This window comes from Gadus morhua, chromosome 5 (assembly GCF_902167405.1).
Source record: "Gadus morhua chromosome 5, gadMor3.0, whole genome shotgun sequence".
NCBI classification, from domain to species: domain Eukaryota; kingdom Metazoa; phylum Chordata; class Actinopteri; order Gadiformes; family Gadidae; genus Gadus; species Gadus morhua.
In genome coordinates this window covers 10649990-10675026 of record NC_044052.1, presented here as the reverse complement: position 1 = coordinate 10675026, position 25037 = coordinate 10649990, and the positions used below count along the sequence as shown (strand labels likewise).

Here is a 25037-nt window from a genome sequence, read left to right as displayed (position 1 = left end):
TGGACGCTGCTGCCAAAGTGGCTACAGAAGTGAGAGTTTCTGCTTGTCAACCGAGCATGACGTCACCCCCTGTCCCATAAAAGTGATATAACACATGTTGTTTATTTTCCATTACATCTTTGACTCATACCAACGATGTGACGTAGCGAGTGAGAAAATGACGATCGTTAATTATGACCGTTATGCTGTATGGGTCGTTGTATCACACGCTCGTGTGATATTACATAGCTAGTGTTTTTTCTGGGACACATTTGTCCATTTTTCCCCATGAAACAACAGTGATGAAATAGCAGCGGACATCGAGTTTTAACGGCGGGCCTCACTGGTTGTTAATAACCTCCACCAACACACCAACTGATAGCTCAAACAGATAACGTACTGCTGTGCAGATAGATGACTTGCAACTGCTGGACAGATGGACAGTTGAATCACTACCAATGGCAACAATGGTTCAGACAAACTATCGTACATCTTCCAATCCATTTGTCCTAGATAACTTTTTTATTCACTAATTTAACACAGCTTCGAGTATATAAAGGGTTCCAAACCTAGCCTTGTTCCAACACAAGACTTACATGAAGCGAAGGCCTGTTCTGGGTCCTCTTCTCATACACATCACGAAGTCAAGCCAAACATCAGAGAGCGATTAAGCCACACTCTTTCTTTGATAGCATCTCCAGTCATTATGACTGGGCTAATTGTGAGTGCTAGCAGAGTATTTTTCCCCAGTGAAAAACAGGGTGTGTCAGAGACCTTATCGGGCCGGTCATGGAGACAGGTTCAACTAAGAAGGGCTCTGTCTGACTGCTTTTCCCTAAATCACGCTAGTAGCAGGCCTCGGCCAGGGTGCACTGGATAACAACGGCCAGAGATTGGATCAGAGAGCTGTGTCAAGCAGCCTTATCGTGACCTGTATCTCACACTTGAGCTGTTTCAGAGGATGTAAAGGGAGGTCGAAGTCCCGTCTACATAAATAAGAATGTCGATGTGAATATAAAGACTGCAGATATTTTTTGGCAAAGATAACCCTGGAAGATATTAAGTGACAACCGAGAATGTGTTCCCACCATGTGTATTACACAAGCTGCAACGATCACTAAACCAAAGTGGAATAAGAACAAGGCAGGGAACTTTCAACAAAAATCAATGTCAAATTATGGTAGTAACTGTATCTTTGTCAAAATCCAAAGACGGCACGAAACTTAACAGAAGCTGGTGCTCATTTGAAAATGCAGTTGTGGAAGGGAGGTACGGTAACCCACAGCAGTGGAACTCGCTGCTATTTCCCAACCAACAGCAAAAGTCTTTTGCATCCTTAACCCTGTTGGAATACATGCTGGTCTCATGCAGTGTCCTGATGCCATTTTATTTATTTTTTTGAACACTAAGTCCAATGTTTCGGACATAGCCTGATTGATGCCGTTGGCATGGGATCCCAAGCTGAAGGTTCTAGTGCATTCTTGGAGAGGCCTCCTCTTTGTCTAAGAATGTTTTTGTCAGTAGAACAGCTGCATCAGAGCAGATATGAAATGATCAGGAGCCAACCCGCCACTGCGGGTTTGTGTGAGTGTTTTTCTGTGTGTGTTTGCGATGCTGCTGGCTAGGGGAGAGAGGCGTACTGTATGTGTCCCACGCTGGGTTCTCTGGAGCCTTTTGTCAGCTGCCTAGCAGGAAGCCAACTGCTCACAGGCCACATTTGGCTCCGCGCTCGTAAGGGGGAAACACGGCCAGTCGGCCACACAAAACCTGGTTTGGTCCAACGTAATTTCACCACGGAACTTTCTCTTTCGGTGACAGAGGAAACACTGAGAGGAATGAGAAGTGTTTTAAGTGTGCCATGAAGAAATTCATCAGTTTGTGTTCCAACTCCAAGCATGTGCCCGGTCTCCTCCCCAGTCTCTAGAGGGTTTACCTGAGGACAGCGTTTGCCTCTGGAGCTGAGTCTGCACTCTGCAATGTTGATGTTTAATAATCCCAGAGTTAGCAGAGCAACACAATGCCCCCCTCCCCCCCACCCCCCCAAAAAAAAACCAGGGTAGAGGATGTCCCTCCATGCTCCGGAAAGCCCCATCTCACATTCCTCCCATCACTGGTGAAAATGCCCCCGGGGGGGTGGGGGGGGGGGGGGCTAGGGGGCAAAGGTCAAGTTTGTAGCATCAGCACACAAGACAAACAGCGATGAGCCGGTTGACCCCTGCCCTGGTCCTGGCTCAAGTCCACTGCCCCTCCCTGACCAAGCACAGGGAAACGCATCACAAGCGTACAGATGCAGGATCCACCATGTGTTGTGTTCACATGATGGACTGCCATTCAAAGGAGCGCTGCGTGAGTAAATCAAGTGGGAAAATCGACCACATTCCCCCTCCCCTTCACGTCGTTGTCCACCTCAGCCCTCCTCCACCACAACTCCCTCCTGGATTCCGTGCTTCCTCTTCCTTTGGCAGCCGTGGAACCGGGAGACAAGAGGAAGACTCTGGGCACTTCCATTTTGATTAGGAAAGCAGATTGCCAGCTGGTACGGTGAGGCGGTCTCCCTACAGGCATGGCTTTTTACTGTCGCTTCGAGGGTAGGCCCACATCGGACGGTTGGGTATGCGTTTGAAGGCGTTGCGAGCATTACAGAACATGAAGGCTCCAATGGAATGTTAGGCTACTCTTAGAGTTTATTATCCTTTGGGATCAGTTAAGGCAAAAGAAACGTTGGAAGACAGATTTTCAAAAAACTGACTTTTAAGATTCTGATAATGCTTCATGGTAACTCCTGTATGAAAGAAAAATATTTTTGGTTTTTACTGGATTTAACTTCATATATTGTGTGATATTAGTTTAGCACCTCCAACAATAGACTGTGTAATAATAAAGCAATATTTGGTTCTGATAATCCGTCAGATACCAGGTCCCCTCGGGCATGTTTATAGTGGCTTCACTCTCACCAGGTGGTGTGGTTTGTCTAGAGTGGGAGCAAAGCACCAGTGATCCCAGATTTGCTTGGAGAATTCCAACCATGACCGCAGTTTCCTCTGAGAAGCGGCTGGGTGGGTTAGGGCCAAAGCCTTCAGTCAACAGGCCACACAACCACCAGGTCTATTAGTCACCGGGCAAGCACCGGGGAATGAAAAGTGTCTCTGGCCACACTGATCACCCAAAAGGGGAATTCTGCTGCATGTGTACCCTCGTTGGTTTATTTTTTTAATTCTTAGTTTAATTGAAAATAGGTCTGTTATACACTTGAACAGGTTCAAGCATTACACTTTGGTACTCCTAGAATGGTAACCTTCTGCAGTCCAGGTAACTTTTCCTGGCTCTCCACCATGGATTGTGTAATGATACAGACCAGAGAGGAATGACCTTTGGTTGGATGACTGTGAACACACATCCTGCTCTGCCCCGCTCTGTTTCCAGTGCTGGACCGATGTCATAATGAGAGAGAGCGAGAGAGAGAGAGAGAGAGAGAGAGACAGAGACAGAGACCGAGAGAGAGAGGAGAGAGAGAGAGAGAGAGAGAGAGAGAGAGAGAGAGAGAGAGAGAGAGAGAGCGAGAGAGAGAGAGAGAGAGAGATTGTGTGTGTGAGAGAGAATGAGCGAGAGAGAGTATGGGGAGGGGGCCAAGGCAGGAAGGAGATAGCATGAGCTGCACATGAAATACTTGTCATTTCCAGTGCCCCAGCATCATGACCGTGTCGGACAAACTGTAATCAGGATCTGCAACACATCATCCTTACCCCTGTCTCGCTTCAGCATCCCCACAGGAGAAGCATGGGTTACAGCAGAGCAAACGCTTTCTACTGAAAGCTTCTTTTGTAGCAGCAAGACCGTTGGTGGTACTGGGGTATGTGTGTGTGTGGGGGGGGGGGGAGTTACTTATTCACTTGCCAGATGCATCAGAGGCAAAGAACATGACATTAATAAGGAAGTCTCAGAGAAGACGCAATCGCTGGGCTGCCGGCCCACTGGCTGGATGGCCGGCCCACTGGCTGTACCTCTGTGTCTGACACCACTAAGTAAGGTGGAGGACGCTCTGGGATTAAAGAAGAGAGAGGACTGGGATTCAGCAGTTCCCATGTTTCAGAACCCTTGAGTAATGGAGGCGGTTCATCTGCTATGTCCATCCCGTCTCGCCTCAGGACTCGGGCTGCGGTCTATAAATTTGCTGTGATTGATTCAGGATCCATTGAGTAGGATTAGCGGGTGTTTTTCGAGGCATATGATGCACAGCACAAGGGAAGGAGTGAAACTTTCCAACAGGAAAAACAAAGTCCACAGTTTGTCCTTTATACACCGGCATCAAGTAAATAGAATTCAAGAAGCAGATAATGCGAGAATCGGTTTTTACGACTTCCAGGGTTCTCTCTAGGAGTGTTAACATGGTGCTACGAAAACTGCAGTAGAAGGTGTGTTTTTCTCCTCTGCTCCGCCACACACACACACACACACACACACACACACACTGCAAACACACACACACACACACACACACACACACACACACACACACACACACACACACACACACACACACACACACACACACACACACACACACACACACACACAGCCCATCAAAGTGGCCCCTTATTTGAGTAGGCAGAGCTAGATACTGGAGGCCAAGTGGTGGGTCTGGACAGCAGGCTGTTTGTCTGTGTTGCTCCAGACAGACGGCCAAGTCCTCGGGCCATAATCCCCTTTTGGAATCGGAAACACTTTTTTTTTTTTTAAAGGCTGGCTTTCTGCTGTTATTGTTTGTCTTCCTCCTTCCTGTAGTTCTCCTCCCATCCATCCTCAACCTTTTTACTCTACAAAACTTTTGTACTGCTTTCCCAATCTGCTTTTCCATCTCGTATTTTTGTAGTTTAACGAAAACTTTTGGTTCGATTTTATAAGAGTTGTTATAGATTCGATGTTCTCATGAAGACACTTACATCATCTCAACGTGTATCTGGAGTCAAGAGAAGTGTCTGTGTGGGAAGTCACCATTTATTTGTCCATCCAGCTTGCGGTCTTTTGGAAATGTTTTCGTCCTACAGATGTCTGTGAGTGTTGCTAATCGTTTTCACGTGGCCGCCTGTATGCTTTAGCAAAGTTAAATAACCTTGAACATTAAATCTTTTGAAACTCTTCCGGATCTTATCCACAGCTGTCTTACTGTCCGTCTAGTGCTGGTCTAAGTCTCTCAATCTCTCTCTCCTGACCTCTTATACTGCTTCTCCGGCCTTGGCAGCAGAAGCCACTTCCTGTTCCCCGAAACCAATACTAGCACCCCATTGTAATAACGCAAGTCCCTCACCTCAGATGCTCCAAGCCAAACCAATACTAGCACCACATTGTAATAACGCAGTCCCTCCCCTCGGATGCTCCAAGCCAACCCAATGTTCAGCGTTAGCAGCAGTGGTCTGGACTGGATTGTATGTACATTACACAAGAATTGAATGAGATATTATATCATGAAAATATTTGCCTTATAAGGCAAGTCTAAAAGACTTGCATCTGAGGACATTTGAGACACATTGGAGGTTGGACTTAGCCCTGACCTGCAATTGTTCTGGAGATCTGACAGGTGTGGGTCCTACTTGGCTACCTTTAGCAGTAATTGGATTAGTTGGAGCTGAGGGCCTCGGAGATCTGGCGCTCTGGCAGGGGGGAAATGGCTCGTCTTCAACTTGACACCTGTTAAAGCCAGTTATTCGGCATCATTGGATCAGAAATACTTGGGCCACGTGTGACTCGAGAACAATGTTGGCCTTTTCGCTAACCCTGTCCAAACCTGCCATTTTATTCTTTGAATGTGCCCAGATCGGTGAGTCAGGACACAGCAATGTACGCCATGAATCAATTGAACTGAATCATACGCACGCGTGGTTCAGTCGTAGTTTCCTTTTCTAAATCTTGATATGATTATAAATTTGAAGGAATGTACTGCGGCTATAAAATAACATCTCCTGGATCCTTCTGAATATACTTACATTTATAGTATGCGCCTTCTCTATGCCACCACAGGCCCACTGCCATGATACCTCCACATGACCCCGCAGAAGCACAGCGTGAAGGAACGACATCCAAGACACCGAGCACAATTAGTCTGAGTTGCAACCATAAACGTCAGAGGAAACGCAATAAATCATACGGGGTTCGTGCAGAGACGCTGTGCAGACGACAAACAGAAATCAATAGGTGACCTCAGTTCCTAAACAAATGATGACACTTAAACGGTGTCACTAACTGCAAGCAGATTGGAAGAGGCACGGAGAGTTCGCAGTGGATCCAGTTGACAAGATAAGCCATTAATGTCGATCCGTAACAACACTTGCAGGAAACAATCATTTACAACACCCTTGATGAGAGCTTGTGGTTGCTGCCATTAAAAACATTAAATCAAAAATATTTTGAATAAATGCCAGGCTTGGCATTTCAAGGCGATGGGGAAATTATTGTAGCATGCTGAAAAAATATTGTGGAAAAATAGAACGCTGCTCAGGCCAGACGGAGAGCTGTAAGGCTGTCCAATTAGCAGTCTTGGATATTTCACTCAGTACACTCTGAATCATGTATAGGAAAATATTTACGTGAAATAATCCATTATGGGAGAACGTATTTGCAAATGCATCTGTGCAAAGCATGTACTTTGTGTATGGCGTTAAATGATTAAGACCACTGTCTGGCAAAGGGAAAAGTTGTTTCCTCCATTTCAGATGGATTGATTTTTAACTGAATGAGTTTTGAAGCATGGCTTTTAATGAATGGAAGAGGAAGCTACGCTCTTGGCTATAGTTAACAATGGCACCATTCACATTAGCTGACTATTTACTTAGGTAATGCTGAATAGCTTAATATTTTCATTCCCAACTAAAATGTTTATTAGAATAATAATATTAAAATGTAATACATCTTGGATCTAGAATCCAACGCGACTTCCTCAAGAATTTGGTTAAAAAACAAAATATATTTTGTAAGCATTGGAATCCATCCAAGTTCATAAAATTGGTTTCCGTGGTCAGTTTCTATGGTAAATCAAGATTTATATCACAGTACAATGACATCAGACCCAAAGCATGAAGTATAAAGCTGTGGTAACCTTGCATGCATTTTAGTACGAACAAAATGGGGGCACAGGGGGCATGAATGCAATCTATATCTTCCAGGTTTTTCCTCTTCATTAGTGTGCAGCCTTTCAGTCACTGACCTATCCACGGTCTAAGGCTTTATCACTGACTTAGTGTTCACAACCTTTATCAGTGTTCACGAAGCGCTACATCGGTCATCAATTAAAATGATCAATGAGTGATTTAACGCAACAAGTAAGCTTCAATGAGGAAATATGACTCCTGTGACCTTTTCGATGTGAACCAAGAAAAACAGCATGAGAAATAGACACGTGGTTAAGCTTTCCCTTGTCTCTTTTGTTATTCAAACCTTTATGATCTGATAACACATAACTTAATAAATAATCCTGTTTGCTTTGCAGATAAGAACCGGCCCGGGGCGGACACTTACGCAGCGTGGAGCGGGGCCTTTGTGGACGCGGTCAGCGGGCTCCGGGCTCGAGCCGAATCCGGGGCCTGCCTCTCGGCGGGCCTCCTCGCGCCTGGTCCTTCTGGAAGGGGTTGGTGCCGGGCTTGACGCGCCGCAGGGCCCCCGCCGTCGCGGATGTACACCTGCTCCGGGGTCACCTCCTCACAGCGAGCCCCCTGGAAGCCCGAGCGACACACACAGGTGTGGGGGCGGCTGCAGGAGCCTCGGTTCTGGCAGGCCGGCTGGCAGTCAGCTGGAGAGGAGAGAGGGGGGAGAGAGAGGCACAGCGGGGTGCGGGGTGAGGGCTTCATCGGGTTAAGTCAACGCACGTGGGGGTACGACAAGGCCTTTTCGCAGCCTCTGCACCGCGGGTCACTTTGTGATGATTGAATCAAGGAGGAGCATTAGTCTTCTCGGCCCGAGATTCAGCGGGGGGAACAAGGCTTCCGTTCCCTGCAATGCAGTTGTAGGGCCGGAGGCCCGTCATGTTACATTTTTGTGAGCCCTTGACTGGCTTGTTTAGACTCAAAGTATGTGATCACTTACATGAAACCCCTTATCCAGTGTCTCGCTGAGGTAAAGCCTTCTCGAGCTTCATAGCTCAGGCTAGCTTTGCTGGCATTTTTGTGTTATTTTGCCAGACATACCTAGCTACAATCTGATTATGTACCCTCATGGAAGCACAGGGAGCATTAAATATCGGTAGAAGGTCACCGAACAGAACAACCTGTATAAACAACAAGACTACAGAGTCTAACAGGACATCTGCAACTTCCTCTATGGAAGTTGTAAAAGTTTGAAAGGCAAAACCTCCAACCAATGTCAACGTCCGAATAAGTCTTGAGGTGATTTCACGGTAATAGCAAAATACTCCTATCCATCCCCTCAGTGCTAACACCATCACTTCCTCCCCGGCCCCCTTGAACAGTACCGGAAGATTTGTGGCATGCCGTTTGAAAGCAAACAGGCTTTGCACTTTTTGACACGTGTATATGTAATGGATGGCACCTTAGGATTTACGACATTGTCCTTAGACAGTAAATTAGGTCACTGGTCGGCGGTGGCTAATGTAAACAACAGGGGTCTGTCAACAGGCCCGTGGAATGCTATTGACACAGATGCCCTGGACACCCTGACAGATAGCAGGCAGGAAGGCTGCCACAACCCTTGGCAGTTTGCAGAGCGGGTTTTCAGAGGGCCCCACAGGCGGCGAATAGGCCCCTGAACCTCTGCGCCCCTTCCTGTTGCTAGAGATGATTCAGACTTCGGGGCCACTATGTCTTGCATTCGGTTCTGGAGTGAAAGCAAAGAACGGACCCTAGAGATACGCTAACGCTTTGTGGACCAAAAACACAGAGTGAGGCGAAGGCAGGAAAATATGAGCTCCGAAACCCGCGATGCAGTCATCATGGTTTTGGCTGCTGACACACTTTTACATTTCTTGTTTTTTGACAATTGTGTTTTAACATTGCAAACTTTCCCATGAATAACTGACAATCAATGCCATATGCTCTGCTATGGTAAAGTATGCATTGTAGCTCCTTTTATTTTGCATAGTGCCTCCATTTAAAAAGCATTATATCAGCGCTCACATTAAGTCTGCATTAATAGTGAAGTTCAAATGGAGAATCAGCTGAACATCTTTTCCCAATTAAACCTGATTTAAGCTGTAACAACCGATCTTACACATTCAAGCAGGCCTGTTTGAGGGGCTAATTCAGCATACGTCTGTGTCTTCCTTACTGAAGACACCCCAGAGGAGCTGAGAAGGAGCAGGTTGCCTGGGCTGCCTAGCAATCAGGAGATAAACAGTCTCTGCGTGCTGTAGAGAACTGTTGTTGTCAAGAAGTTAAGTCATACCAACTAAAGAACTCTGCATAAATCAGCCCTGCTGTCGCTTTTACCCAGATGTCTCGGGGATAAATAATGCCGATGGCTTAATAACTCCAAAAGATGGATTCCTCTCACTAAATCAACAGGATGAGTCTGTGGCTTCTTTGAAATGTGCTTTTGGACCGAAGTGGAAGTCTACGGCGCCGGAGGTAAGTGTCTATCGGGTGTTCGCCAGACAGCCAACGATCGTGAACAGCTTTTGGTCACATCATCTGGGTTTCCGACACAAAAACATAGAATTACATCGGGCTTGTGTTCTGTGGTGAACCATGGACTACGGTCTTTTATCATTACGTGCTAGAGAAGTCATATAAGCTGCTTGCAGATGGGAACTCCCTGACCCAACTGGAGCAGAGCTTGGCTGGGGGCCACTGCCTTGTCTGCAGTCTGCTCAACCTCAATTTGGTCTATTATGCATCAATCGGTCCAATAGCCTAATAGACCGATAACCCAGGTAATAAAACCTCCAAGAAATATTCATTGAGAAAAAGAATACAAGAAATTAGACGTAGACAATTCAATAAATTAAGACCCTGATTTCAGACAAGGAGGCGTGTGTATTCCTACACTGAGATGTTTTGACCCTTATTAAATCAGCTGTGATGAAACCAAACACGATCCATGTACATTGTTAGCCACAGTGAAAGGGCCGGTAACTAGTTGGCCCTGACCCTAACTGACCCTAACCATCTTGCCTATTTTGCTGTTTGCATACGGTAGCCGTCTTGAGTTGCCGTGGCAGAGAGTCACTCTCCTGTCCCGTCTCGGGGCACTGCCTCTGCCCTGGTGAACACATTGTGGTAGTAATTGCTGTTGTGCAGATTTGTCTTGCACATCATTAAAACTAATTGCCTCACATTCCATCCATTTCGACAAATATGCACTGTCATTATACACGTTCCGGGACTAATAATAAAACAAAATTTTTGCCATAAATAAAAGGGGAAGGAAATAGAAAACATTCCGGGCATTGCCACTTCGTTCTCAATTATGGCTGAGGACCCACTGGCCCAGTTTTCCAGAGTTGTGCCAGGTCTAGTCATCCAAAAAGTGCAAGCTATTAGACCATTGTTACATGGCTCATAACAGCAACCACGAAAAGCCTTACACAGAATTAGAAAAAAGTGTTTGAGAAAACAAATGGAAAGGCGGATAATTGTTGTAGCAAGGTAACTTTAAGTAGTCATTGGACATCATCGCAGAAAAACCGAAAACATCTACACCAAAAAGCCCATGGCAGCCGAAGAAAAGACCTTAAAAACAATAAATATCCATTAAATGACGAGAACATTGACATTGGTGTTATCCCAATCCCATATTGACTATGCATCAGTGGAGGCTTCTCCATTGAGGAGAGGGAGGAAGATCCTCCCTAACATTGTTGAGAATAAAAAATTTAGATTGCCCCGACTATTGTAATGAATTAATGCCCTTAAATATGACTACTTTATTGCCTTTGAATATATAATGTTCGTTTCCCTGGGTAAAGGGACATTAGCACCCCCTATCGCCTATTGACAATTACTTCAGGGAGGAACGTCCTCCCTCCGCCGCCGTCCACTCCCATTCATTTTCCCGAAAGTACTGGCGGCCGGTGGATAACATGGGTTTCAATGGGAGAGAGGAGGAAAATCCTCCTCTGAGTGGGTGGGACCTTGAGGGGTCTGATTCGCGCAAAAATCTATCCGTCTGCGCTATGAACCAATAAGCAGGATCCCTGGATGTTGAGCAGTGTTGCCAGATTGGTCCGATTTCCCACCCAATTGGGCTACTTTTAACCATGTTAGGCTGGAAAAATTATCATTGGGGGGAAATCTGCCCAATCTGGCAACGCTGTCGAAAACAAACCCGGTCTGCATTGCCGCGGTGCTCAGTCTGAGAGACGCAGAGTAAGTGAAATCTGCGATAGCTAGATCCTAAATGCACAATGGAAACATTGGAAACGGAGGACATTGTTAACGTCTTATTACAAAAACCATTCCATTCATTCAGAAAGAGGTAGACCACTTCCCAAAATCAAGGTCATCAGAAGTAATGGCAACGTCAGTGTTGTGAGTGCTACATGGTTTGCTAGGTACGCATGACTTACTGGTAGCATTACAAGCAATTGTAACTGAAAATAAACATAGCTAAATAACTTCAGTCAGTGAGGGCAAAAATAGGCCCAATAATAGGCCCAGATTATTTTATTTACTTTTACAAATCAATAGTAGGCCTGATTTGACTAATATGCTTTGCATCCTTTCCTTCTCAAATTACAGTGATGCCACTGGTGGCTTTGTATACATTTTGTTCACATAACTCCCTCCCTGCTATTTTGTAGTTCACCAAAACACCCTGAAACAACTCGAGTCTCACATTCTTATGCCACCATACACCAACAGTGCAAGCAGGCCAATGGCAACCAAGCGCGCAGTCCTTCCTCCCTCACTTTAAAAACCACCAGCCGCCACTGCTATGCATGCAAGTTTATCATACATAAAACCACACATGGAGCTGTGTTGTGTTTCCCCCATGGAATGGAGTTACCTGTAATTCCAGGATTGGGACTGTGTTTATAACAGAAAACCACCCACTCTTCATAACATCAGCGCACTAAGCCCTTATTCCGATCTAAGTGGTAGTCTTTATTCCATTACAATTCACCAGAGATACCTCCCCTTTCTCTCCTTGCCTCTATGTAATCCAACCCATCAGACTTTTACAACCTTTTTATCCGGCCAGGGGCGAATTGAAACCAAATAGTTCACATAACTTAAACACGTATTAAAATCTTCAGTTACGCAGGTCAACAGTCCTGCCCGAGCTAACCAGATATTAAAACCCTTTTCGAAAATAATAATGACGGTCTAATCGGGATCTTCTCGAGTGGAGAGAGGGCAGGTTATGCTCCATTATGAGATTTGGAGGAATGGGGAGCCATGCTGGGGAGTTCAGGGGGATATGACACAAGATTTGACCGAGGGACCTTTCAGAAATCGGTAACAGAGAGGCAGAAAGTTGAGTAGAAGAACGGATATCTAATTATCCAAAGCTTCTGCCAGAGAACAGCCAATCGGATGTGTTTGTACTCCAGTTAACATTCATTGAAGTGAATGTGTGAACTCCCTAGCCCCACTCGTAGCCTCATTTTGTGATTTAATATATGAGTAAACACTGAGATTTAGTTAATGTAGATAGTAGTAGCATCTGGCTGATGCCCTTAATGGGTAGGATTTGGATTAATGACCAGGTAATGCAACTGCTTCCATGTGGTTATTGCTCCTATGTAAAGGCATCTTATTTGATTTATGCATGGTTGGAGCTGACCTAATTTATGCAACGGTTACAGTTGTTTAAGAAATATTACCACTTTAAAGCATGCCTACCAAAAATTGAAAAGCAGGACTTTGGAGGTTGACCAGAAGACCAAAATATCCTCTTACCATTTGACATTCTTTCTTTTTTCTTTGTGGCAAATCTTTTGAGGGTACAACTTTCAACCAAAAACAAAACGAGGGTGCCACTGTAACACATTAGCATTTTTCCACTGTGTGGGTTTCCTTTAGAGATGTCCGATATTATCGGCCCACCGATATTATCGGCCCGATATTAGCATAAAAATGTAATATCTGTCAATATCGGTATCGGATTTTTTTTTGCCTTAAAACCGATTTTTTTTTTTTTTTATAGCTCAAATAAATGTTTTCAAAATTGTGCAGTACAGTGCACATTGTAATTGACTAATATTTGTGCATTTATTCAATTAAGGTTATTGAGTTTTAGTTAAAGAAACATACTGCTATGTTGCACATAGTTGTTCAGGTAAAATGTTTTATCATTTGTGAAGTCAAGTTTGCCCTATTTGTTGTGGGCATTGTCAAGATTATCTCAGGGAGAGTGTAATCCAAACTGTTGTCTGAGACCATTAAAAATAATAAAATAAACATGGCACTTTTCCCTTAAATTAAGTTGAAGTATTTTTCTTATTTTGCACAGACAATGTTAACATTTGGAAAGCCTTGTTGCATTCAAGAATGCATCCAGTGGGGCATCACAATAACATTAAGCATGTTGTGTTAATTCCACAACAGGCGATATGTAATGTTACTTAAATTAGGTTTGAGGAAAAATAACCCAAATATCGACATCGGTATCGGCTGATATCGGAATCGAAAATTTAGAGTTGGACAATATCGCATATCGGATATCGGCAAAAAAGCCAATATCGGACATCCCTAGTTTCCTTCATATAAAGTGCCAGCCAATAGTTTCACTAATCTAATATCTGTGAGCTTTGGTTGAGTTACAGCTGACCCATGCAACTGTGTACATTTTAGCCATGCTATACTGTGCCTCTACTGCGCCCCCAAACTCCTACATTCAGCTTCAAATGAGTAACATGGTGGGGTACTGCGTTTGCCCACAACTTGTAAAGCTGACTTCTTGCATTCACCAAAAATCCACAAACCCTGTCCCTATGAGCCCAACAGCTTCCCCATGGCCTGAGGCTGGAGGGGTGATAATATATATTATATGGATATGGTTGAATGAGTGTGTGACCGGAGGGAAAGGAGGGGTCACTGAAGTTGTTGCTCTGGAACTGTCGGTGAAGTCCGGTCTTGCAAATCTCCTCCGAGAGAGTCACCGTTGAGAGAGTTCTTGACAGCTCTACCCCTCCCCTCCCTCCCCTCTCCTTACATGATGCATCATTACATGAGTTGCAAAATCAATATAAACAATCAGGCCGCATGACACTCAAGAATGTGTGTTTTTAAGCTCCGGTTTGTCAGTCGGTAACAAGCGCTGCGTCGCGTCACAACTAGGGGTGTGCCAAATAATCGTCATGACGATGCATCGCGATTCTAATTTTCACGATCTACTGCATTGATTGTTGACGCCAAGAATCGATTATTAATTTAAAAAAATGAATAATTTAATTTTTTATTTATTTATTTTTTTTATATAGTTTTATAAAGCCTATTCACTTTTTGTGGCATCAGTTTGTCCTCTTATGTTTATGAAATAATATTGTTGTTATAATGGCAGCTACTTCCAAAAGGGGAAATGTTTGAATGTTTTCATTTCATTGGTTTAAAGGACCACTGAGGCCATGTAAACGGCACTGATTATCCTTATTTTGTTATTTTAAGTTTTATAGATCCTTAGCACTTCTTGTCAGTGTATTCAGTAATAGTCGTTTCAATAAATACAGCTATGTATGAATTGAGTTGCTTTGAGTTATCAATTGAACACACTATCCAGATCATACACAGCCAGTCAGCCACTGGTAATGGCTTAATTTTTTTTTAACAGTGTTCAGTGAAAATTCGCAATGCATCGCAATGCATCGCAATAATTCAAGTATCGCGATGCATCGTGATAGAATCGCATCGTGGCATGTGAATCGTGATACGAATTGAATCGTGACTTCTTTGGCAATACCCACCCCTAGTCACAACCAGAGCGGTGGGTTGCGTGCACCGAGGTGAGCAGGTGAGCTGCGCTACAGGAAGGCACCAGTAGGGTCAAAGCAGTAACTCATGCGCACTCATCCATGGTAGCAATTAGAAAAACATGTGGCGGCGGAGAGTCTTAGCCCACAAACACAACAGCTGGAGCGGAGGAGGCAGCACTCCTGGTTCCAGAAGACAAATTGAGACCCAACCGCCGGTTGTCTGCTGTAATGACGGACTCTGGGACAATGGTGTGTATTGATTACAGGCTTCCTCTAATGGCCCGTAAATCTCTCCAAGCTGCCTGCAAGAGCAATACCCCGACCTCTGACCCCTGGCACCATAACATACTCACATGCTTCATATACACAGCACATGGCCGTCAATAGCTCCCTCCAACCATGACTCAACAATACCACCAACAATGCAGAGGATAAGGATCGACTTAAAAACACCTGAGAAACAGAATGTTTCTTTATACCTCTTCTAAACTACTGCAAACGCATGTAGGGCATAGTTAACTATAGCACCTTGAGTTGAAACATCATTAGAGATTATTCAATGGTAAATGGAGAACAGAGACTATATGACCTGTATGAATAAAATGCCCCTTGCTACTGAGCTTTGATATCACTATGCCATGAGCTTGCCATCAATCCTGTTCCATATTCCTATGACATTGTTACACGATTGGAGCAGGGTAATAAACAGCTGTAAGGTAACGACAGCCGAAATCCCCCCCAAAAAAGAACTCCAATTTGTTACACATGTTTTGGTTGTTTTATTTTCTGCTAGATGGGAAAGGTTATCAAAAAGCAGAAATGTAGCACCTTGGATCCATTACACGATGATGGAAGCCTTTCCTAGGTGCTGATTCGGAGCCGACAAAATGCTCACAGATCCTGTACCAGCTGCGAGACACATGTTGAAGTTAGATGAAGGTTTTGTAATGTGTACTCTATCTCACACCAAACACCAAAGCTTGAGTGATCCCAACCCTTTTCCTGTCTTGGTAAAATGGACAATTGAAAACGTTGGTTAAACATGTAGAGTTGAAAGGAGAATGAAACCAATCGAAGGAATCAATCTGTTGTTATATTTTTTAAACTGTATGTACTTTTCTTATGTAAAATTAGGTCACTTTCAAATGTTGTGGTGCATGGTGAATACTCAAAGAGTAAACTAATCACCCCTGGTAATAGGATATAACTGAAGGCACAGCCTAAACCTCATTACTGTTGTTTAGAAAGGAGGCAAGCCTTAGCTTGCATTGCTGCAAGTTAGGGAGAAAGGGGCAGCCATTCTGAGAAGTTATTTTAGGGATTGGATGAGGCTCTGGGCAGCACAACGGGCCAAAGAAAACTGGAAGACAATCAAAAAGAAACTTCGCTCTCTATAGCGTTTAACTCTGTCAGTCAATGACCGCTTGAGAGACTGAAAATGACTTTATTCCTCCTTGTGAATGATGCACCCTTCATCTGCTCTCTCAGAGTCTGCAATGGGCTTCAATCAAGAGCCACGTGCGTGCCTTCTCCGGGGTCATGCTCCCAGTGTTGCCTATGCTTGCATCATGTTGCCATGTGTGATAAGTGCAGTATAGCTTTGCGAGAATGTTGTGATGTACAGTGTGGTTACATTGATTTTCAGCCCCCCAAAAAAATCTGGGATTTTACGAGCGCTGCAGATGAAAGCCAGCTGCCGTTTGTGCTGTTGGGAATTAGACCTCTGTTGAAATATATATTTTCTGTGTAGTAGGGTATGCACCTTTTTGTTAGAAGGTACTAGGGGTGTAACAATTTGATGACACGTATTTGTATCGAACCGTCACGGAACAGGCACTTCTGGGTGGTTACGGAGGCGGACCGCGGTGCTTAAATGTGGCGTACATGGTGTTATTATGGCAAATGTAGAGGCTTGTTCTGCGATGCGAACCGTCGAGCATTCGCATTTCTCCGTTGGGATGTCGGATACGCAATGCAGTTCGATCTTATATGTTGACTACAAACCATGTAAGTAGTGTTGTAAATAAATGTCCAAGCTTTTCAAATCTTATTTGGTGTTTTATTGGTCCTTCATGTGCAAAGTAAATAAGGTGCAGAGTCAAATCGGAGAAGTGATTTCGGAAATAATTTTGTTAGAGGACCAATCACAGCCCTTGCCGTCTCCGTTGCGTCGATGGATAGATAAACAAATATTGGATGCGCACGTAAGCTACGGAGAGGGTCTCCGACAGGCTCTCCGGCTAACGAGAGGGCTCTCCGTGTCTACGTACAGCACTTTAACATGCACACACATTTGAAAAGGCACCGTCAAGGTGTTACTATCATCGTTAATGTGAAAAAAAAACCAGCTCACGACACTATTTCAACAACCCCTGTCTGGGAATTCAGAAAAGCAAAGGCCATAGCCAAGTCTATCTCTTTTCATTGCTGCTGATCTACGGCCATTCTCCGTTGTTGACAAACAAGCATTTTTTTTAAATGTTCCCCTTAACTATGAACCATACCGTCCTGTACCGTAACATCACTTCAAAACCGAGGTACGTACCGAACTGTGACTTTTGTGTACCGTTACACCCCTACAAGGTACCTTGTAGGGAGAACCTACGATTCCTAGGTGACGCTGATAATTAGTGACTTTGGGAGACTTGGGCCATACCAATGCGCTTGTTTAATACCTAGGAACTGTTCTTAACCATATAACACAACATGTGTGGATGTTGTTTAGCTACTTTTTAATACTTGAATCGATGACAATACATAAATTGTCGAATATGATCCAAATATATATATTCATCTGAAGAAAGAACATGTATCTTGGTTCTCAAATACAGGTATTGGTAATGTAGTTTAATAAGATTCCCAATAAACCACCAAAAACGAATAATATCATAGTATGACTAAACCATACTGACTCCACGAACGACAATCCACAACAAAGTGGATTGTCATTCGCTAGCATTTTACATAAAATCGTTTATAATATAATCGTCAGCATACATTACTGAATACATTCACCTAATTACTTAAAATATTTATCCTACCAATAAACAGTGGGTACGGAAGAAATACACCCACCACCACCATCTTCAGAGCCATACTGTTTGAATAGTTACATCAAGTGTTTGACCTCAGCAGACATAGACACAGCAAACATAACCATAAGAATTTCAGAGAAAACATTCTTCCATGTTAAGCGTTCTGTTTGGTTCCGTCGCATGGCCAAAACCCAAACAACACAGCCGAGCAGCAACGCCTTCAATGTGTCGACGACAGACTGCAGGTCTAGTGCAGTCAACCTTTACACGTCCATCAACAAGGTTATTTGCTACAGCTGCTGGCAATCCCCAAACCAGACTAACACGATCCTAACCGCTAGTGATCATATGCCATTTAGCTTTTATTTGGTTGACCACAACTTATTTACTTGAAAATATTTGTCTACCCACCAAGTGACAACATTTGTACAGGTCATCATGGTCGCCACCCTTCCCTCCCTTCTGCTCAAATTAAGTTGGGCGAACCTCAACGGAAAAACAAATAAACAAGACACAGTTGTTCTATCATCTGTATTTCAAGTCGTTCTATCAAACAAACGTCATGTATCTCCAACACAAAGAATTTCCTTGAATATACAGATCAACAAGTCTGGAAAGCATCCGTCCTGAGGGTGGAAAGAGCACAGGGAGAGTCTGCACCAGACACACCACGGCATGGCGAAACCCATTAGACGTCAGAGAGCCAGAAAACAATCTGTGAACCAGTCCAACAAGTGACCCAGACACAGACCTCCATAAACACATTGCTAAATACTGTGCACCCCGCACCACTTGCAAACCAATTCCTGTCACATATTTGTTCAACCTAATCGAACAAGGCAGTATTGTTAGTAGAGCCATAACTCAGCCCTGACACTTAATCCAGCGTTGTTGGTGAAGTCTGCAGCTGACACTTTTCATACTAGACGTTACTTAAATCCTTTCATGAGGAATTTCCCAGGCATTGATGTGTTTCTCACTCCCCAGTCAACAGGTTTCTTCCTCTCACTCCCCCCCCCCCCCCCCCCCCCCCCCCCCCCACCCTCGCTCAGCACCATAAACAAGTTTGCTCATGCCGCCATGACCTTATAAACCTGCCTGGCGCTGGGGTCTGGACAGTGAACGGGATTGTGTGGATATTTGGATCTCTGTGGTGGTCTACCGTGTCAGAGGTATCCTCTGAGTCATGGTGAGGGTCTTGGGTGGCACCTGGTTAACCCTGGGGCTCCAGGAGTCGGACAGAGGATTTACTCAGCTGATGAGACCACAGTAAAACCGGGCGGAGGCCATGTGCAGTAAGAGGCTCCAGATGGTTGGATTGAGGAGCGGCATGCTCCTCAGATGTGTTCTGTTTAACAAAGCTACGTTAGATAGGACCTGTTACCTTCTGGCCCAGCCAAAGTATTTGGCAAACTACTGCATGTTATGTGTAATTTACACACATTAGTAAGGGTGTCTTTTCCTGGGACTCGTGTGAAAGCAGAAGGCTGCGAGCCCTGGCCGGGTATAACACATGTAAGGAGAAGGTCGCCAGGACCACTTTATCACCCATGCCACATCAGTTGGCATGGGCGATAAAGTCCTTTCGGTTGAGGGGCTTGATGTTTCAGCTAAAGCTAAAGCTAATGTTTCTATGTGTAGTGTATCAGAACTTTCTCGGTCTGTTTCGGCCTGGGTTTTGTTGTGTCCATGAGATAGGCACACACACAGAAAGGCACTGAAAGCTAAAGAGAGAAGCACTTATCTGCACCATACCGCCAGTGGCAGTGTGGGTTTCAAATGCCAAGCTCGTAAAAAGAAAGGATTGTTTAAATAGCTCAGATTCTAACGTGTTATTTCAGTATGCAACAAAATACGGTAGTCAACAACATTTAATGGATCATGCAGTCGTCAGCAAATAGAGCTTTGACCTCAGTGTGTGCATAAGTGTACACACATTCTACATATAAAGTAGGCAATTTAAATCACAGCTGGTTTAGACCCCCTACACAGCTTCCAAATACAGAAGCCCTCACTAAGAGATCCCTTTTTAAGCTTTCTTGAGGCTGCACTCTTAAAAAGTGCCCAATTATTCATTTACGCCATTCCCACTTTTAATTAAGTGGCAATTAAGGTCTCTCGTATTGCTGTGGTCAAATAAAAAAGGCAACAGTTCCACCCGTAATGAAGGGCTCTACTTGTTAAAGGAGGAAGAGAGCCAAGTGCTAAGAGTTGGTCATTACCCTGCTAGGATCTCACATGAACTGAGCAAAATATGACTCCAGGGCAATAACACCATGGGAGGATTTTCCCCAGGGCAACTCTGCATTACACTACAGCCATTTCCTCGACTATCCTGTGTTTTAAGGCTTCAACGTTCTGCTTTCTTTATGAGTCACGACGGGCTCCACCAACCCAGTGAGGTGTCTCTCTATTCTGGTTTGGCTGAATTGCTTCCAGACCTCTTCCAAGTGTTTGCTACATGCGCAGAGTTTAAGAGACAACAAAAGCGTGTGCAACAGAGAGAAAAAAACAACACATGCACCGAAAAAATTGACTGCCGTGTTGGAGCTTGACAGAGGATGATTGTACTCACGTTTTATACAGCGGTTGGTTCCTGGGGCGAGGGCCCATCCAGAGCAACACTGCTGACCTCCACACACATTAGGCCTGCCCAGGAGAAGAGACACAGTTATACAACACACATCATGAGTGGAGATAAACAAACACAATATTGCTTTGGGTTAACTTGCTCAACGTATAACATATCGTCATATTACCAAAGTGCGAGCAGTGACCTCCTAACATAACAGATGGCTTCAATCCCTTGCATTCTGTGTTTTTTAAGAGACTGTTTTAGCTGCACGCTGATCTGATGCGGTCTGACCCTCAGAACCAACACCTCAGAGGTTTGGCCCTAAGTGCATTTGATTCAATATCATTCTTGGGGTATACCCTGAAAGCCGATCTGCCCACGGACGGGCCCACACGTCGCTGCTCTCCCAGCAGGGAACACCAATGTGATAACAATTACAAGGTTGCCTCCGCCATGCAGGGATAATCAGAGAAAGGCAAGGCCCTAAACACCCTGTGACTGTGATACGCATATAGATTGAAAAAAACAATTGATTCAATTACATGTATTTTTTTTACCCATAATTGTGTTGCAAGTTGATTTCACGGTCCGTGGGGGGAGGGATACCGGAATACAAGGGGCTACTTGAGGGGGAAAGTGAATCCAAACTGGGGGTAAGTGCTAGTGCTGGCATAAATCTATATGTCATTAGCTGCTCACAAGGTATTACGGTTGGTGAGTCTGATTCCCGCTGATGGGAGATTCTAACACGTATTGACTCTTTGACCTGAGTGCAAATAAAAGTGGATTGAAGAGTGGCTGGAATGACATGAGGTCACAGAGGCCCTTCCTTGGCAGCCTCAGCGCTGCATAAATCCAACACATCACACCAGCTTGTGGCTTAATGTTGTCACAGCGCTACTACATCAAAAGATACACAACCAGAACTGGAGCTGTTATTGTGCAGCCCAATTTGTTCAAGGTTTGAGGTTGCCAACATTAGAGGGTGAAGACTAATTATAATGTCAGATAATTTGTTCACATCTTTCTTTCTTTATTCCCAGATAAAATGTGGGCATTCAGCATGAACAATACTGAAAGCAGAAAAACTTCCTCCAAAGAAAAAAACCATACACCTTCCTTGTTTCTGGAGCTCCCAGCATCCAATGGAAAGAATGGAAAGAAAGGTGAACGGAGCGCGCTGCCAGCCCCTCAGGCTGTCGTAAATGAACGAGTGGGAACTCCGAGAGGAAATGTGTCCCCAGCACACTCCCATTAACAAGCAGCAGATGATTCACCATAAGCTAATGCATTGGAGGGTGTTTCAAAACACATTGCAAATAACCGGGAGGTAGGTGTTCCTAAAGATGTATGTGATACCATCTTTATTCTGTTTTGAACTGAAATAATGCAATTTTTTCAGCACCATTTTTGAAGGTAAAAAAATGGATTCACACTACACCACAGTAAATATAGTACATCAGGATGATGGAACATTTCTTAGTTTTGTATGACAGAATACTCTTGTGTTATGAATACTTTTATAACACATGCCTGTATCATGCATGCTATACACATACAGTATACATCGGAATATACTCATAGTTATAAAGATTTGCATTCAAGTTGCCAACCACAGATTGACGTTAACCCGTCAGGATGTTCAATGAAAAGGGAGGGGGAAGCAAGAGGTCAACATCGCAGAGTTTCAATTTAAATATTCTTGAATCGCCCTTGCAGCCCTGAAAGGACAGCTGACTAAATATTGGACCTATAAACTTACTCACGTTTTCAAAATAAATGCCTTCCATGTGAACTGCTAACCCAAATGTGATCCACAAATAAAAAATAAAGGCCTATGAATCTCAAATCAGACTCAATACGGAACATATGGCTTAACATAGACTTTAAAGCGAGCATTTTCATTTGGCTCGAGGGATCGGATTAAACCAATCAATATCCCATTTCCACTTCAGTGCTTTGGTAAAGACACCTGCAGCAAATTGTCGTCCGGCATTATTTCAAACGTAGGCTATAAGTCCAGGTCATTAACTACTGTATGCTCTCATTGAATGAAAATATGAGGATGGAGGAATATGGGGATATGGTTGAATGCATCTATGCATACAATTCTGGCTATTTCATGAGTTACGTCATTGTGAAAAGTGTTGCATTATTCGGGTGCTGTTGTTAGGCTTTAACTCTGGAAGTTGTCCCGGGGATAATCTGTTGGACTCAGCCACGGATTTTGAAACTGGGCTAGTGGGCATCTTGTAAAACCAATAGCAAAATTACAGTGACTTCGTCTTCGAGCCAATACTACACGGGTCACTTTACATTATGCGGGAAGTTGGGGTTATTTATGACATGGAAGTAATTTAACTTGGAAGTTTTTCGATTGAACAATACAACACGTCTACCAACAAATTCTAAACATTTTAAAGCACTTAATAGAGTTGTTGTATCTCTAGACATCAGACAAACGTCCACTGGGTCATCCTGTTCTTACCCAGCAAGCCGTCTTGTGTGCCTGCTGGCCTGCCTGTGGTTGACGCGGGACCTGTACTGGGATGAATGGGGGGCGACCTGTCTCGCGGCGCGGGGCGCGCTGTCTCGCGGAGCAGGAGCCGAGCCGTCCCGGGAGGAATGGTCCTTCCCGTGAGGGGAAAGCGGTTTGATCATGGGCGCGTGTCTGCTGCTTCTACTACTACCTCGTGGAAGAAGCGATGCGCGCTCGGGCTCGTGCTCGTTCCCCGGAGTCCTGCGCGCAGGGTGCCTTGGGAGCGATTCGGATGAAGTTTCGCTAACGTTAACGTAAACGTTAAGGTTACTACTAGTGGAGGACATGCTGTCTTCGTTTCGCTTTGCTAAATGGCCTTGACTTCTCACTCTTGACTGCGGGTCCCGAACGAGCGCCCCGGGGCTCGCACCATCGTTCGTACCTCCAGTCGATTCTTGTCTCTCGCTGTCACTCAGTCGCATCAGCGCCAGTGACAGAAGCATCAACAACGTGACGCCAACGCGGTCCATCTTGGACTGCGAATGTTATGGAAACCACCGCTCGAAAATGGGACCGCTTTTCAAAAGAAAAGAAAGACGCTGAATTGTTTACAACCCCCTCCACAAAAAAATGTGCGAAGAACTGTTCCCAACTGTTCCAACCCTTTCCCAACTGTTCCAAAACTTCAGCAAGCAGGCATCCCCTCGCGAGACCGCACGACGTCTGGACCGCTCTTCATCATCATCACGTCAGGTGAGGCTCGCGCGGGATGACTTGATTAGCATGCGTCTCATAAAGGGGACAGCACGCGCGCCAAGTTAAGAAAGCCTTTTCCCGCTCTGGACAAAATAAAAATAAAACCAATAAAGGTCACCGGTATTCTACTTAATCCAAATACACAGTATTGTTTTTGGTTTAACCGGGAAAACGGTCAGCAGAGAGAGAGAGAAACACAACTGAGGCTCGTGAGGCAAGACGACTAGGCTAACCACCCGATGGGATCAGAGGCAGGGTTTGAGATGCAGGGTTTGAATCTCGATGCCATGGATGTGACCGCCACCTCCTTGGATGCGAAGTTACCGGGAATCGCTGTTAAGGGTTGCGCTCGCTACACACTACCGACAAGTGGGAGTTTCTTCGCGCTTACGCGAAGAAACTCCCACTTGTTGTTGCTTTATTTACTACCGCGCGCGCACACACACACACACACACACACACACACACACACACACACCACACACACACACACACACACACACACACACACACACACACACACACCACACACACACACACACACACACACACACACACACACACTCCTCCAACTGCTCATGCGTGCTTTCACTTCCAGATAAATGACTCGCCTCGACTTGGACATTTTAATCGATTCCGTTGCACGCTTGTAAAATGTTGGATTACAGAAGGCACCCATTGACGCAATTTGAACTTTTGCATGAAATTTTATTTATATTTGCGTTTGCTGGTAGGCCTATGATGTTTGTAATTAACGACTGCATCGCAGCTGCAGATTCGTCATCCCGACAATAAAACATGACTGTAAACCTCATCAAGCACTTCCCTTTCAACATTCGGTGCATATGCTTGCTTGGGTAATTAGCCTACTTTTCCAGTCAACTATTGCGTTATTGCAGCTATGGGTATTCCGATGCATAACAGGCGTTTCGTGGTTTACAGTGTTTGTGTGAACAGTAGTAACTCGTAAACTTTATGGGAAGCTCACGGTTAACGCTAATCAGAAACCTTGCAAAAACTGGTTTAGTTACATAACAAATCCCATTCATCTTCCTCTCTCCTCCATGCAGCATCATCACTTTCCCACATCCCTGTCTGGAAACAACACGTTTTTTCCCCCCCTCTTCTCTCCCATAAGATCTCAAGCAGCCCAGTGAGGGGTTGGCTCTCCGCTTCCAGCCACAGAGATGCACTCCACTCTGTCATCAGACTGGTCCCCCCGCAGCCAGAACTGTCAACACTCGTTGTTGGGCTGTCCAACACACACATCAGCGGATATGGCGGTGAGTCTGTGGCCCTGGCCGCTTGCTACAGCACGGCTAATTACAATTTAATTAGGGGTTATTGTTGGGCAGA

At 44.7% G+C, this 25037-nt stretch overlaps 1 protein-coding gene across 1 annotated transcript in view; it reads right to left on the bottom strand.

The window, feature by feature from the left end:
- LOC115544259 (latent-transforming growth factor beta-binding protein 2-like) overlaps positions 1–24049 on the bottom strand; it is a 93046-nt gene extending 68997 nt beyond the window's left edge. The window contains 6 exon segments of the mRNA XM_030357122.1: positions 3250–3258; positions 7489–7579; positions 7582–7630; positions 7632–7759; positions 20447–20520; positions 22935–24049. Coding sequence (XP_030212982.1) covers positions 3250–3258; positions 7489–7579; positions 7582–7630; positions 7632–7759; positions 20447–20520; positions 22935–23455 — 872 coding nt within the window. The 5' untranslated portion in view covers positions 23456–24049.
- Positions 24050–25037: the final 988 nt, after the last annotated feature.